This window comes from Falco peregrinus, chromosome 9 (assembly GCF_023634155.1).
Source record: "Falco peregrinus isolate bFalPer1 chromosome 9, bFalPer1.pri, whole genome shotgun sequence".
NCBI classification, from domain to species: Eukaryota; Metazoa; Chordata; class Aves; order Falconiformes; family Falconidae; genus Falco; species Falco peregrinus.
This window is the reverse complement of record NC_073729.1, coordinates 18,061,907-18,075,716: the sequence shown is the minus strand read 5'-3', so window position 1 is coordinate 18,075,716 and position 13,810 is coordinate 18,061,907. Positions and strand designations below refer to the sequence as shown.

Genomic DNA, 13,810 nt, shown 5'->3' with positions numbered 1-13,810 from the left:
GGCGCGACATCTCCCACAGCAAGGCTGGGCGCTGCGCTTTCAAAAATTAATTAAAAATAGATCGCGGGCGCCCAGAGCTTCCAAAAAGGCATGAAAATGTAGCCCAGCTCCTGGGGCTCCCGCTGGGAGCCCCCCCAGACGTGTCCCGCCGGGGGACGAGGCCCTTTCCAACTCGCTTTTCCCAGGCGACCCCGCAGCTCGCCGCCGCAGCACAAGCGTGCCTTTGAGGGGTGATCACAGCCCGAGCCTCTCTTCGCGCTGAACAAAGAAACTTTCACCCTGCAGCTCCCCCCAGAAACGCCGGAGCCCCTCCGGCCGGTCCCCCTGCCCGCAGCCCCCGCGGGGTCCCCCGGCCCCCGACCTCCTGCCCGCGGCCCCCTTCCTCCGCTCCCCCCGCCACACACACCCTTGGCTTGCTCCCCGAGACTTTCTTAATTTTTTCTCCCGATTAATCAACACTTTTGCTTTGCAAATAAAAGAACAAAGATGGCGCATAATACTGGCACGGGCAGCCGCTTGCATACGTGTACAAGGATATTAATTTTAAATAAAATCCTCAGAAAAAATGAACTGGCAGGCTGTCCCCGGCGGCCCCGCACGGCGGGCCGTGGGCTCGGCAGCCGGGGGGCACAGCCGGGCTCGGCTCCGCGCTCCCTCCGCCGGTACCGCCTCGCCCCGACGGCCGGAAAAGGTGCCGGGGCACCCCCCGACCCGGTCTACCGGGGGGGTTGGGGGGGGGGGGGGGGAAGGTCCGTTCGCCGCCCCTCCGCGGCGGGCCCCGACCGCTGCAGCGGGGATAAAGCGGCGGCAGCACCGGCGGCGGCGATGGGGACCCCGGCCCGCGCCCCCCCGGTACACGCGGCCGTCTCGGAAGCCAGAGCAACGTGTGCCGCGGAACTGATTTGGGGGGAGGGGGGGGGGGGGGGGGGAGAGCCGCAGGAGATGGCGAGCAGCTCCCCGGGTTTAATTCATTTCGGTGCCGAAGCTTGCAAAGAAAATCCCCGCAAGATACAAACCTCCAACATCCAAGTGGCAACTATTTTCCTCATATATGGCAAGATTTCTTTCTGCACGCACTTGAAGTAGGAGACGGAGGGCGAGCAGGTCTCCTCCGCCTTCAGCATTGTCTGCAGCACCCTGTCATTGAGGAGGTTGGCATCTAGGTAGGCTCGTCGGATGGTCTCCACCTCGCAGCACAGCAGCTGATGTTCCATGTCTGCCTCCGTCGCCTCGAGTCAGTTTTCTGCAGCAGGACTGAGTCGCTCGCTCGCTCTCTCTCTTCCCCGTCCAGGAGTCCCTTGGATGCTGCTTCTGCTACTGCCGCTACAGCCCTCTGGAGGCTGCAAAACTTTCTAACTTCCAACAAAACTCTCCTGTATAGTCCTGTGACGTTACTGTTGTTAAGCAGAGATCAAAGCACTAGAGAGAATGAGAAAGAGAGAGAGAGAGAGCCAAAAGCAAGGGGCAGAGCCCTAAAGCCATCCCATAGGCTTCAAGTCCTTCCCCTTTGCTTAGCTTATAGAGAGCTGGGTTTTAATGCAAATGCAAATGAGACAAGGGCTTGCTTTCTTCAAGGGCAAGGGAGAGGTGGGGGAAACCCAAATTGTCTCTTCAGTGTATCATGCATAATTTTAAAAATGGAGCGAGTTCTGCAGTGGGAGCCAAATGATGAATGGGGCTAGGCCACACACAGACACGCAGGGATATAAATACGAGGAGCCTTGGTTGGGATTATTTTACTGGGGGCGCCGGGGAGGGGGAGCAGGACAGCACCAGTGTGTCGCTGTTCCTTATCAATTATTACTATTACCGTCACCAACACCTACCTGCAATATCTGTCATTTTAAAACCCCCGCTCTTTGTAGTTGATCCCAAGGGAAAAGCTTTCTCCCATTTCCTCAGTCCTATTTTTTTCCCAGCCTAGACGGTTTTGCTGCGCGCCAGAACTTTGAAGGAATTGGGGTGTCCCCCTCCAGCAAGATGGTGGTTTACGTCTCTTCCTTTTTTTTTTTTTTTTTCTCTTTTTTTAACGTCTTTCCTTTCACTTTGAAAGTTTTACCCTCCAAAAGGGTCACGGAGGTGGCAGGGGACAGGGCGACAGCTAATCCCAGCTGCGGTCGGTGGCAGCGCATGCCAGACAGGCCGCAATCGGCACCCCACTCCCACCGTTCACAGCCACCCAGAAAAAAATACCCCAGCAGAGCAGCAAAATGGTGGCCCAAGCTTCCTCTAGCACCTAAAGGGAGATGAATTGGTGGCGGGGGGGTGGTGGTGGAGGGAGGTGCTGGCAGCCGCCAGAGCCTGCCGGGGCCTCATCCGCCACGCCACGCTGCCGGGACAGCCTGTCCACGCCTGACGTGCAGTGGCGGGGCCCCACTGTAAGGAGCTCCCATTCCCCGGCTGAGCTGCCTCGACCTGAAAACACTTTGCACTGTTTCTAATAATAATAATAATAATAATAATTTTTTTTAAAAGTGTCTTCTCTTCTAGAATCCTCCCTTTTGAGAGGCTGATAGGGGAACTCGGGGCCTGCCAGAGAATACCGGAGGTGACGCCAAAGCACCAACTGCACAGGAGACACCACCAAAATGGAGTGAGGAAAGGTGGGAAGGCCATAAATTGGGGTTCACACTGCCTTCTGCCTGCCTGCCCCTCAAAACCTGAGCACGCGGGTTAACCATGCCCTCGGTGCTTTGGCATCCCCTGGGCACAGCACAGACAGCAGGAACACCTACCTGTGGTACGATGCTCGCGGCAGCATTGCCCACAGGCGTTGGGGCAGCGGGGAGGGTCTCTTGGCTGTGGAGGACATGCCCTGGCGGCCATGCCATAGAGTCATACAGCATCTCTCCTGCATGACCTGTGGGGAAAGCAGCGTCAGTGATCACAGGGCACGCTGTTGCACAGTTGCATGTTTACGTAATTGCTTTGCACGGAACCTCTGCCCATCTTTCCTAAGTTTGCCCGCTCGCTTGACCACTTGTCTCCATTTTGCCTTTGCGTGCTAGGAGGCCATCGGAGGGCCAGGGATCTCAGTTCCCCTTGCACGCCACAGCCTGTGGGGTGAGTCAGGATGGTTCCCCGGCAAGGCGGCTGTCCCCTGCCCACACCCCTCCGCTGGGCCGGTGGGTGCTCCCTGTGCAGGACATGCACCGGTTTTCATAGCTTTGCCCGGCCGGGGAGGCTTTAATTTTTAATGAAGAAACACGCCACGACCCTGTGCCCCTGCACTAGTGCTCGGCCTGCCTGCGATGCACAACTGGGGGGCAACTGACCGCCCTGCAGCCACAGCACCTTCCCAAGGCGCAGCGGGTTTGGGGGTGCAGGGAAAACCCTTGGGGGGGCGCCGGTCCCACGGATCGCGCCAGCTCTCGGCCTCCAGACATGTGCTCCCGGCCACGTCGCCGCACGGACTCCCTTCTCCCAGCCCGGCGCTACACCCCGCCGCCGCCCCCCTCACCCTCCCGCTGGGGTGGGCTCCGTGAGGGGGGTCCCCGTGTGCCCCCCTCCCCCGGCTTTCATTCACACGGCTGCGGGCTGGCGGTGCCGGCGGCGGGAGCGGCCTGGCCCGCGGCCCGGGGAGCCCCCGGCGGGCGGCGCGGGGCGGTGCGGCCGCAGGAAGCGGCCATTAGCGGGAGCCAATGGGGGCGCCGGGCTGTTACCAGGCGGGACGGGCAGATCTCGGCGCCAGGCTCGCCCGGGCCCGCCGAGACAAAGAGGACTGGGCGCAAGGGCCAGAGCCGCTGCCGCCGGGCCGGACCCCCAGTCTCGTCCCGCGCTCACCCCGGTGGCCGCAGCTGCCCGGCCCAGGGGGGCGGCGCCGCTCGCCCCCCCCGCTGGGGGCCCGCCCCGCTACCCGCCCGCTGGGCGGCGGAACGGGGCTCCGGCAGCGCTGGCTCCTCGTCCCGCACTGCCGCCGTCCCCCCCCCCGCCGTACTCCCGCGGGCCCTCAACCGGCAGCGTCCGCCGGAGCCCCCGGGGGTGCCTGCAGCGCGGCGGCTCTGCTCCCCGCCCCGGGGCTGCGTGCTTAACGGGCGTGCCGCCTCCTGCCCCGCCGCCAGCGCGCCCAGCCCGCGGCGCTGCCCCGCTGCTCCCAGGGGCGGCCGCCACCGCCGCTCGCGGCCCCGGGGGCTTCCGAGGGCGCTTCCTTCCTGCCCGCCGCCCTCCCCGCTGCCGGGGCCGCCGCTCCCGGCCGGCACTTTCTCATGATGTCATCCCGCCCCGCGCGCCGCGCCGGCCCCGCCGACAAGGGGCGCCCGGCCCGCCCCCGCCGGCAGCGCGCGCCGCTGCGCGGCCCCGCCGCCTGAGCGCGCATTCCTCGCGTGCCGCCGCCCTCCCGTATTCTTACGAGGAGCGGCGCAGCGGGGGCGCCGGCGCGGAAACCTCCCCCCTCCGCGCCCCGCTCTGGTGGGGGCCGTTCGACCTGAACTGGCGCAAACGGGAGGGGGAGCAGCGGCTTCCGTGGGGGCGGCGGTGTCGCCCCTCATGCCGCGGCTTCATACCGCGGGCGCCTCCGCCCGGCCCTCCCGCCTGTAATTACGACGCGGTAACGAGGCGGGAGGCGCTGAGGTGCCCGGCGCTGCGGCGCGAGGCAGGTGAGGCGCGCGGCCCCTCACGGCCTCCCGCCATGTTTTCCCCTTGGGAGCTGTGCCCGCAGCGCCTGGCGCAGGGCCGCACGTCCTCTGGGTGGTGGGAGAGGTGCGCAGACCATCTCCCTTGGCGGACAGGTGCGTGTGGGCGAGCTGCTCTGCCAAGGACAACGCTGGGGAAGCAGATCCCGAACCCCAGTGCGCTGGAGGGGCCACGGGGCAGCTCTTCCTCCTTCCCACCCAGCGCTGACAGCGATGGCGACCCAAATGCAGGGCCACCATATGGGTCCATGGAGGGAGGGATCTGAAGGAGCAATGCTGCTTTGACGGATTTGTGTGGGGGAACCCTCACCAAGCTGGGGAGAAGTGTGAGTCAAGGGAGGGGAGAGCCTGGCCAGGGCGTCCTGAGGCGAGGCCGCATCGTGGTGGCACAGGCCGGGCAGGGACAGACCATAGCCACCTTCCAGAGCTGATGGCAGTTAGCTTAGCCGAAATTTAGCCTGGAGAGAGGAGGTAGTAACATGGAGAAGTGAGGCAAAAGGGCTAAGGACAGGAAGAAGAAGGAAATGAGGGCTAGTTTGTGCCTTTCTTCATCAGGGGAAACCTCATGTTCAGCCATGGCAGAAATGAACCGACGGAAGGAGACGCACTGAAGGAGGCCTGGCAGACAGCATCAAGGTGAATAGACAGTGTCTTTGTGCAGCAACATCCTCAAAGTGAAAATGTTTCCGTGGAAAATATTTTGATTTCAAACCCAGCAGCTACGGTTTTTGTTTTGCTGTGCACTGTTAACCCAGAGTCCTCAGTTGACAGTACGTTCTGGTAACACATCAGCATGAAAGTGACCGCTATAGACACTGGTGTTTGATACAGTTTTGTGAACCATGAAAAAACATGTATTAGCCACATAGAGCATTTAAAGTCATTTTACAAGGTAGAAAAGGAACGTTTTCTCCATTCCATAAACTGATGCTTCCTCTGTGTAGTACTGCAAGGCAATTTAAAGGCACATTATAAATACCATTAGAAGTTTGGGGTTTTTTTGATTGGATATTGGTAGTAGTTTTTGAAGCACTGTGTTACTGTTTTTCATCTCTCTTTCACCAATATTTTAAAACAAAATGGTGCTTATAGGTTCATTTCTGCTCCCACTGAAGTCAGCAGCCATTGGGTTGCTGTAATGAGGCAGATTGCTGATGTGACGATGTGCTTGAGGCAGGGGGACAGAGAGTTTACTGGAATGATCCCTAGGCTGTATTATTCATTAGTGGTGAAGCCCTAATCAAATTTTGCGGAGTGCCTTGCATAAGTAAGTGCCAGTAAGTCAGTATGTGTCACATACGCTGCACAAAAGCTATTTCAGGAATGTCTTAGGTGTCGTCTTCTTACGTTTTTCTTGTCTCCCTCTGCCAGAAAAGATGCATTAGTAACTGTGATCCATACTATCAGATAGGCTGAGCTGGAGGGGTAGCTCCAACGAGGCAGATTTGACTCCTGGCTAAACGTATTGGCTGCAGGGATCAACATGCCTTCCTGTGCACATCTCTGTGCAGTAAAAAGGTGTAAAGACAGAATTATATTTTGGGACACTCCAGTCTAAATACAAATGAGATCTGGCACATTTTTTGTCACAGTCTCCACTGCCTGTTCTCCAGCTCTCCCAGAGCCCAGAACCGAGTCTATCTAGCCATGTAACTGCACTTCTCATTTCAGTCCGCTGCCCTGTCTGTTTTTTCTCCACCTGCTTGAAGGTGGTAAATCTGCTCACCACATCTTTGTGACACACTCTCTGAGTAAAAGTGATACAAATAACCTTTGGGACCATATTTTTGGGGGTGCTCAGCACTTCTTAACTCCAATTTAAGCCAGTGGCAGTTCTAGGGGTTATTTCTTCAGGACATCAGCTGCCTGGCTCCCCTGTAATCCACTCACCTCCTTTAAGGTCCCAGTTCTTGGTACATTAACTGTACCAAGGGACAGAAGGAGAGGCTTTCAAAATCGAAGTCCTATTGACATCTGACACCCACCTAAATTGTTTCTGTGTTCTCTCATGCTTTCTGTTGACTTGAAGTTCTGTGTTTGGGAAGCTCATCTGCCTTGTTTCAGGACTTCTTGAATATTGGTCTTGAATACATTGGTTGAACAACCACAATGACCAGAGGAACTTTACTTGTACTACCTAACGTTGCTCACCATGCAATGTTCTCCACCAGGGGCCAAGAGAAAGTGAGGATGAGGAGAGAAAGAAACCTGCTTCACTTAAAAGCAGTGGACTGGGTAATGTAGATGATTAGGATTTAAGATATTTCACTGAAAGAGCTGCAGTTCAGTAGCATGAACAATCCCGGAAAGTCTCCTTTCGCTTGTGGTGGTCTGTGAATGACTTTCCCAACTCTTTCTAAGCAGACAGGCACCGTTGTGCCCCCAGCAAGAGGAGGGCCTTGCTGTTCACGTGAGCGAGACCCTGGAAGCTGAAACTGCAAACATCTTGCAGGTGACTACAGCATCCCTCGGACTGATTTGAAAACCTCAGCCATTTTACTCCTTGGTTGTAAAGTGGATTGGCACCTCTCTGAAGAACAAGCATGTGTTCTTTGAACCTTTAGTAAAAATCGTTTGGCTCAAAACCAAGTCTAAAACACTGGATTATAATTCTAACCTGAAGCATAGATGACAAAATGATAAATTTGCAAAACTCAGGCATTTTTCAGAGCACATGAATTCAATGGGAGTATTACCATCAACATCAAAGGGAGCAGGATTGAACCTGTAATGTATAGCACTAATGACTACAATCAAATAAACTTACATTGCCTGGGTTTGCTACCACCTTTTGCCGTGTGTGTGTGTGTGTGTGTGTGTGCACTTTTATGTGTGTGCCAAATGAGTGGATCCAGAGTGCTACCATTTCACATCTGGGGCAGTTACACCAGACCGGTAAAAATATAAATTGTGATGCAGGGTGACAAGCTTTGGGGAATCTGGTCTGCTTGTTTCTGTGCATCACTAAAGGAAGCAAAGAACTGAAAACCTTAAAAGATGAGATTATAGCCTTAGTAAAGTCTTCAGAAATATTTATATTTAATTTGATCTGCCTGTGGCAGCTGACATTTTTTTACTTTCTTGCGGTGCAGCTCAGTTTGATTAAAAAATAGTATGGAATAGCATATCTTTGGGGAAATATTCCATGTTTCTCTATTATATATATTTTATATATATGAAACATTGTATGTTTCCTAGCGTTACATCTTTGTATACTGGTTGTTTTATATTCTTTTTGCTGTGTCTGGAGTAGCGCACAACGTCAGCAGTAGTTGTTTTGTCCCCTCTGGTTACTTCTTACCTGACTCGCTCTCCACTGAGCTACAGCTAGTGACAGAAGAGAATGTAAGGTATGATAATAGCCTCCTGTTTAACTCAACTGAATTTGTTTTGTTGGCTAATTTTCATTGGTGTTTACATCCTTCTCTAAATTGCTCAGATTTACAACCTTAAACTGTGGATGCTGCTTCTGGACTGGGGGTAGGGTGGGTGCGAGGGACTGGAGCAGGAGTAATTCTTCTAAATGTGTGTTACATTTCAGAGAGATTAAAGTTAAAAGACAAAATAAAATGTGAATGTCAATTTTGATTAATAGCTACATCCTTTTTGTTTCCAAACCATGATATTTTCTGAGGTCTTAACATTACCTTAGCCTAGGAAGAGCCTAGAGTTTTTTGCAGCATCAGTGTCTGCTTTTAAAGAACAATCAAAATTAAAAATGTGATGTCATTCCATTCAAAATTCCCTTTATTCTTTAGGATTTGTTCATTTCCCAGCATGGGACTTAAGTGGCTTTATCAAAGTGCTTAGTTTGCTGTTGCCTGTTGATAGGATCCCCAGTCATTCACATAATGAAAGTGTATAAAACTTCCATTCCCTTGACTATGTGAGGAAGGTCTTTTTAACGCAGCTGAAAAATATGGATAATGCTGTCATGGGATTCCCTAGTCATGATTGCATCAGGCTATGAAAACATCTGGATGAACAGAGTGAAGTTAGATGAGATCATCTGACAGAGATTCTCAACTGGAAAATGGTACTGCACAAAGATCCAACACTTCAAACACCTGAAGAGAAAGCAAAATAAACCTTAATATTTATTTCCAACCTAAAATATGCACAGAGGACTCTGCCAGGCACAAGCCTGTGGCACAGGCATGGGTGTTATGATGCGTGTGCTAACTGCAGTGTGTCTTGAAATGTGCAGGTAATTTCCCAGAATATTGTGCTGAGAAAAGGGAGGATCTGGAAAAGGGGAATGGCTGGCTACATATTTGATTGAAGCACATGATAAAGCTGTGTCCCTGCCTTATCTCTCTTCTTTAAAATCTGTGTGTAGTTTGAGTATATTTTGTCTACAACCAAAATATTTCATCAAGTCCCAGCTTTGGCTTTGAATTCAGGCTGTGACTGGAACTGGTTAAAGAAGCTGAATTTCAGCAAAATGGTAGTATAAAAGCAGGAAAACTTTCTCAAGAAATACCGAGAATATTTTTTGGTACTTCTGGAGTAATCAAATGATGTAGCACACTGAAGCCAGATTGGGAATGATTTAGAAGCTAATTCAGGAAAATACTTAAAACGTGCCTAAATTTAAATAAGTACAGTACACCAGAATTACTTATATGCTTAGAAATTAAATATATGTTTAAATACATTGCTGAACTGGAGCCTAAGGGTACAGTTTAAAGTTAAAGCTAAACTAGTCTAGACAGTAGCTGCTGCTGAAAGTGATTTCTCCTGGTTTACTTCCCTGAAATGGCTCACACTGGAGTTTATTGACAATAACTGCTGCTTCCTCAATAACTTTGAAAAATATTAATTTCTCATAAAAATGGAAGTAAAAGTCTTAGTACTGAAAATCAATGGAGGTGATACACTGAGTCAATTTCTGTACTAATATGCAATCCCTATTTGATTTCACAAGCTACAGCCTGTTAGAAAAAGAATTAAGGGGAGCAGTTCTCATGCTGACTAGGATGCCTTTATTGTGCTTATGGGCCCTTGCAACCTCCTAGCAATAACTAAGAGTAAGGGAACAGCAAAGCAAATGTGTCACTGAAATCATGCTGGCGGCAAAGCAGGTGGGAAGGTACAGGGTGTTTTGGGATGCTCACCCTTCACGGTGGGGATGCAGAAGGCATTGTCGGCACACCAGCATTGCTGGTGGCTTCTCAGCCTTGCTGAAACCAGCCGCAGAGAGATTAGGGCTTCACCGCTTGTCTTTGGCCCTCTGTGAAGGTTTTACTGCAAGCAGGAGGATAGCACTGTCTCCTGGCAAACTGATTCTGGAATAAAACCATAGAGATATCAAAGGCTGTTCAGAGGATCTGACACAAAGGTGACCCCTTGGGCAGGTCAAGGTTTCCCCTGGACATACACCAGGAAGTCATGGGCTTGGGGAGATGATGCTTGCAAAGTTGTCTGTATTTTTAAGGGTGGCATTAGCAGATCTCGGTCTCTTAGTGCATTTAAAGGCAGCAGAGGTCTGAGGACTGCAGGTATCCTTCTGGCAAGCTTTCCATGGGAGGAGGAAGACTAGGGCCTGTGGATTTCTATCATGGTCATTTCAGCTGCAACAAAGCACTTGGCTGCCTGCCTGTGACGGCTTTGTGATAAGACTCTGTGCAAAGATCTAGCATATTTTTAATCAAATGTTTCCATTAGTTTTAATATATTGTACCCATCAGATTACAGTCACTCAGCAAAAATCCAGCCTTCGACACAGTGTCTCATTTATCCTCGTTCCTACCGTGCACCCAGCTCTGCTTTGCTGACGTTGGTTCTGGTTGTACAGTCTTGTTGTGGGGTTTTTTTTAGGGGGTGGTGCAATTAGCCTGGTTGGAGCTACTAGGCCAAAGAACATCAAGCAGTAAAATAAAGTCTTGATGACATATTTGAACTCTTGTAGACCATGGGTTATCTGATCTGCAAGGTCACTGCTATTCTCTGGGAAAGTTTAAAAGAATCTGCTCCTGTTTCAAGCTTAAAGGGCCCTTCTTGACAATTTTAGGATGTAAATTCAGTTTTTCTTTAAGTATATGCAGTTCTGCATTGCTGAGTGTTTCAGAGTATTAACTACCTGTGTTTTTATTTCCTTTCCTTTTAACTGCTCATCAAAGGCAAACAGAGTAGAATTAGTTTTAATGAACAGAAGGAAAAAGTGACTCCAATAAGGCTCCTTCTGCTACCAAAACTGAATGAAATGCAGAAAGGAAAATAATAATAATGTGAAAATGAGAAACCTAAAAAGAACTTCCAGATTCCTTCTAATAATTTAAGCTGTCATCAGTAGCAGAAATAAGGAATTATATTTCAGACATGACTTATACCAGACATGTCTTAAAAAGAAAAAGACAAATGGATAATGCCTGAAGAGACTGTCCCTGAGAATAAAAAAAAGTGCAGAATTAGGCTCTGGGAAGCCAAGTATCTTTTCCACCGTTCAGTCTGTAGAAAAAAGAAATGATGGCCCTTGATCTTTAGCAGCTCTAACAGATGGACTTGGGGAAGCAGTAGGAAAATAACATCATTAAAAGTTTTGCCTTTCTGTATTTATGAAAAGTCAAGTTGTGCCTTGCTCAAAATGTTTGAAGCTATTATATTACAAAGATTTGGTATAAATATGATTAGCTTAACAGTATTCTTCTGTAATACACATCATAAAGTCTTGTCAGAATGAAATTGAATGCTAAAAACATCGCATAATAACTTTCACAGACCATTAAGGTTTAAGGCTACAGCGTGGGAGTTTATTACAAAGAGACCCCTCTACATAGCATATACTTTGTCAGAGGTATTTCCACCCCCAGGCTTTATTTGTTGCAAAGTATGATGTTCTGACTTTGTTTATGTTCTTATACAGACTGGCTTAGCTTTGCGGTGTTGTTGCAATGCAGTGGGGAATCCTATAGGAAGAGATTGAGAAGGCTATTATTTTCCTTTCACGGGAATCTGACTATGTAAACTCTTGGCTGTTTTATCCTTGCTGGCTGTGGCAAACTGTCACCCCTCCGTTTCCCTCCTATTACAGTAGCAGCAGCTGGCAGGATGAGGTATGACTTTCCCTCCCTGGTGTCTTTCATGCCACCCTGTGTACTGTTGGGAACAAAGATAATGCATACCTTTGCCTCAGGGATTATAAATGTAAAGCCCTTAAGGGACATGTAGTTTATCTACAAAGCACTGCACTACTTGTGCCATAAAAGTTTCTTATCACCCAGTAGGAATATGGATTGAGATCCATTCATTTGACTCCATGTAGGTATCAGAGTTTATGGAAGGATCCTATTACTTTGCAGTTATCTCCTTGGGCTGATTTTACCCTGGTATAATTCCGTGGGTTCCCATAAAGCTGTTTCAGACTCATGTGGAGCAAGTGGGGGAAGACTGAGTGCGTGTACTCAATGAAGTTAGAGTGATAGCAAAATGTAAGCTGGAGTCTTTGGCGGGAAAATCACTCTCCATTGATAAAAAGTTTGTGATTAATCACCAACTTGATTATATTACCCTTTAATTAAGCTTCTAAGTGCCAAAAAAAAGGGACTTTGGTATGTTTTTTCTTTGTTATCTCTTGACCATGGCTCTGCTGGTGTTATTTTATAGAATCATAGAATCGTTTGGGTTGGAAATGACCTTTAGGATTGAGTCCAACTGTGATAAAAGGTCTTGAATCGATTTCCCTTTACTGCAGCTGTTCCCACTCCATAAAGGGGAAGTAAGGTCATATTCTTCCTTGCTAGTGCTTCCACAGTTGCAACCATTTTGGTGGAAAGCAAAAATGTAGGTATAAATATGTGTTGGTTTAATTTATGTTGCAGAGTTACCATCCTCTACCTTGGATTCATTTCTCAGCTTTCCCTGGAGCTCTTGGGAACCCACACAGACGTCCATGAGATTTTCTTCCACAGAAAACTGCTGATGCTAACCATGGATCTACAGCACAGGCAGCTGTTACCAGCAGTTTACAGTAACCTTCCTCACGCAGGATCCCACTATACTTCACAAACTAATCAAATACAGCACCACTGACCTGCAACGAGCACCGAGGCAGAGCGTGGCAGCTATTCAACACAGAGTACATGGACCAAGATAGTTTCATCAAAAGCCACAGAAGCCAGTTCCATCTCTGGTGGGAAGTGTCCTGGGACGATCAAGGGCCAGAATGAAAAAGGAGAGTTTTAGTTCTGAACCTAGTATCTGGGAGAAGAAATACAAATCTCAGCATGGTTTCCCTGGAGAAATAAAGGGCATTGATGATGCCTGGCAAGCTGAAGGACTTTTGTTTATGGACTCACTGAGGTTTTGGGTTGCCTTCTGACCTTGAGCCATTTTAACCCCTTTGTTTTTTTCTAGCATTCCTCATGCTTTTCACTAGATCATGCTTGATGTTTTGGTACTAAGCGACCCTTTTGATAATTGTGGTACAGTACTGTAGTCCCTGAAGATCTCCCCCATTTCCATAGCTCTGTCAGCACAAGGAGAAACAGTCTTGACAAAAATCCCAGCAGGACTCTGAGCACACAGTTCCTGCACCGAGAAGTGAAAATTCAAGTGCAATGTGTGGGGTTGTTATCCTTACAGCAGAAATGTAACAGCAATGAAGTATTGTTTGAAATATCAATCAACGGACTAGCCAGAATGCATTGCTTCGGGTGGGCTGTCTCAGATCTGCAAGAAACCTCAGCTCCTTTTGCCCTGAGAAGGATTTGGTAGCTGGGGTCAGTTAGGATTGGCCACACAACTGGATGACGAAGAGGGACCAAGGCCCCTCAGGAGAGTGGCTGCTGCTCTGGGTGCCACTGTCAGTGCCAGACTCTCAAACACAGGTTTCTTGTGCTCTCATGCATCTTCTGACTAGGAAAGCCACATCCTCAGCTCAGGCTGGATCTTATTTCCTGCTCTTAACATGCTCCTGTTCACAAACCCACGTCTTCTTTAGAAACCCTCACTGCCACCTTCACTTCAGAGCTGAGGGAGCCCAACCAGCGCAGGGCCCTGGCTTCAGTCCTGGTGTAGTTATCTCATCCATCTGGTTCACTGATAGAGGGAGAGATGGAATGGCTCACAGGTATGCAATTTTGGACTAGTTTAAATTATACCATGTAATAGAAGTAATGATAATTATGATAATATCTTACAATATCGATGAGAAAAATAAACTGTTGTGTCAAAATGTA

General features: G+C 49.7%; 2 protein-coding genes across 6 annotated transcripts in view; one reads left to right on the top strand and one right to left on the bottom strand.

The window, feature by feature from the left end:
* CCND1 (cyclin D1) overlaps positions 1-3,590 on the bottom strand; it is a 19,818-nt gene extending 16,228 nt beyond the window's left edge. The window contains exons 1-3 of one of the 5 annotated variants that reach the window (XM_055814387.1): positions 3,461-3,590; positions 2,736-2,860; positions 1,017-1,419 (exon numbers count right to left, since the gene is read on the bottom strand). In XM_055814387.1, the coding sequence (XP_055670362.1) occupies positions 1,017-1,214 (198 nt within the window). In that variant the 5' untranslated portion in view covers positions 1,215-1,419; positions 2,736-2,860; positions 3,461-3,590. The other 4 variants (XM_055814389.1, XM_005240340.4, XM_055814388.1 and 1 more) reach the window with 4 other exon arrangements.
* Positions 2,680-13,810, top strand: LOC114012948 (basic proline-rich protein-like). The gene is made up of 4 exons (XM_055814189.1): positions 2,680-2,740; positions 3,327-4,595; positions 5,187-5,267; positions 12,452-13,810. Exons 1-3 carry the CDS (start codon positions 2,680-2,682, stop codon positions 5,240-5,242), a joined length of 1,386 nt encoding a protein of 461 aa, XP_055670164.1. The 3' UTR covers positions 5,243-5,267; positions 12,452-13,810.

Excerpts from the sequence above, each read along its gene's own strand:
- LOC114012948 (XM_055814189.1), top strand. The coding sequence starts at position 2,680 with ATGCCCTCGGTGCTTTGGCATCCCCTGGGCACAGCACAGACAGCAGGA. Across the intron at positions 2,741-3,326 it reads AGCAGGAACACCTACCTGTG|GGAAAACCCTTGGGGGGGCG; the intron begins GTACGATGCTCG and ends TTGGGGGTGCAG. Across the intron at positions 4,596-5,186 it reads GGCGCTGCGGCGCGAGGCAG|GGGAAACCTCATGTTCAGCC; the intron begins GTGAGGCGCGCG and ends TTTCTTCATCAG.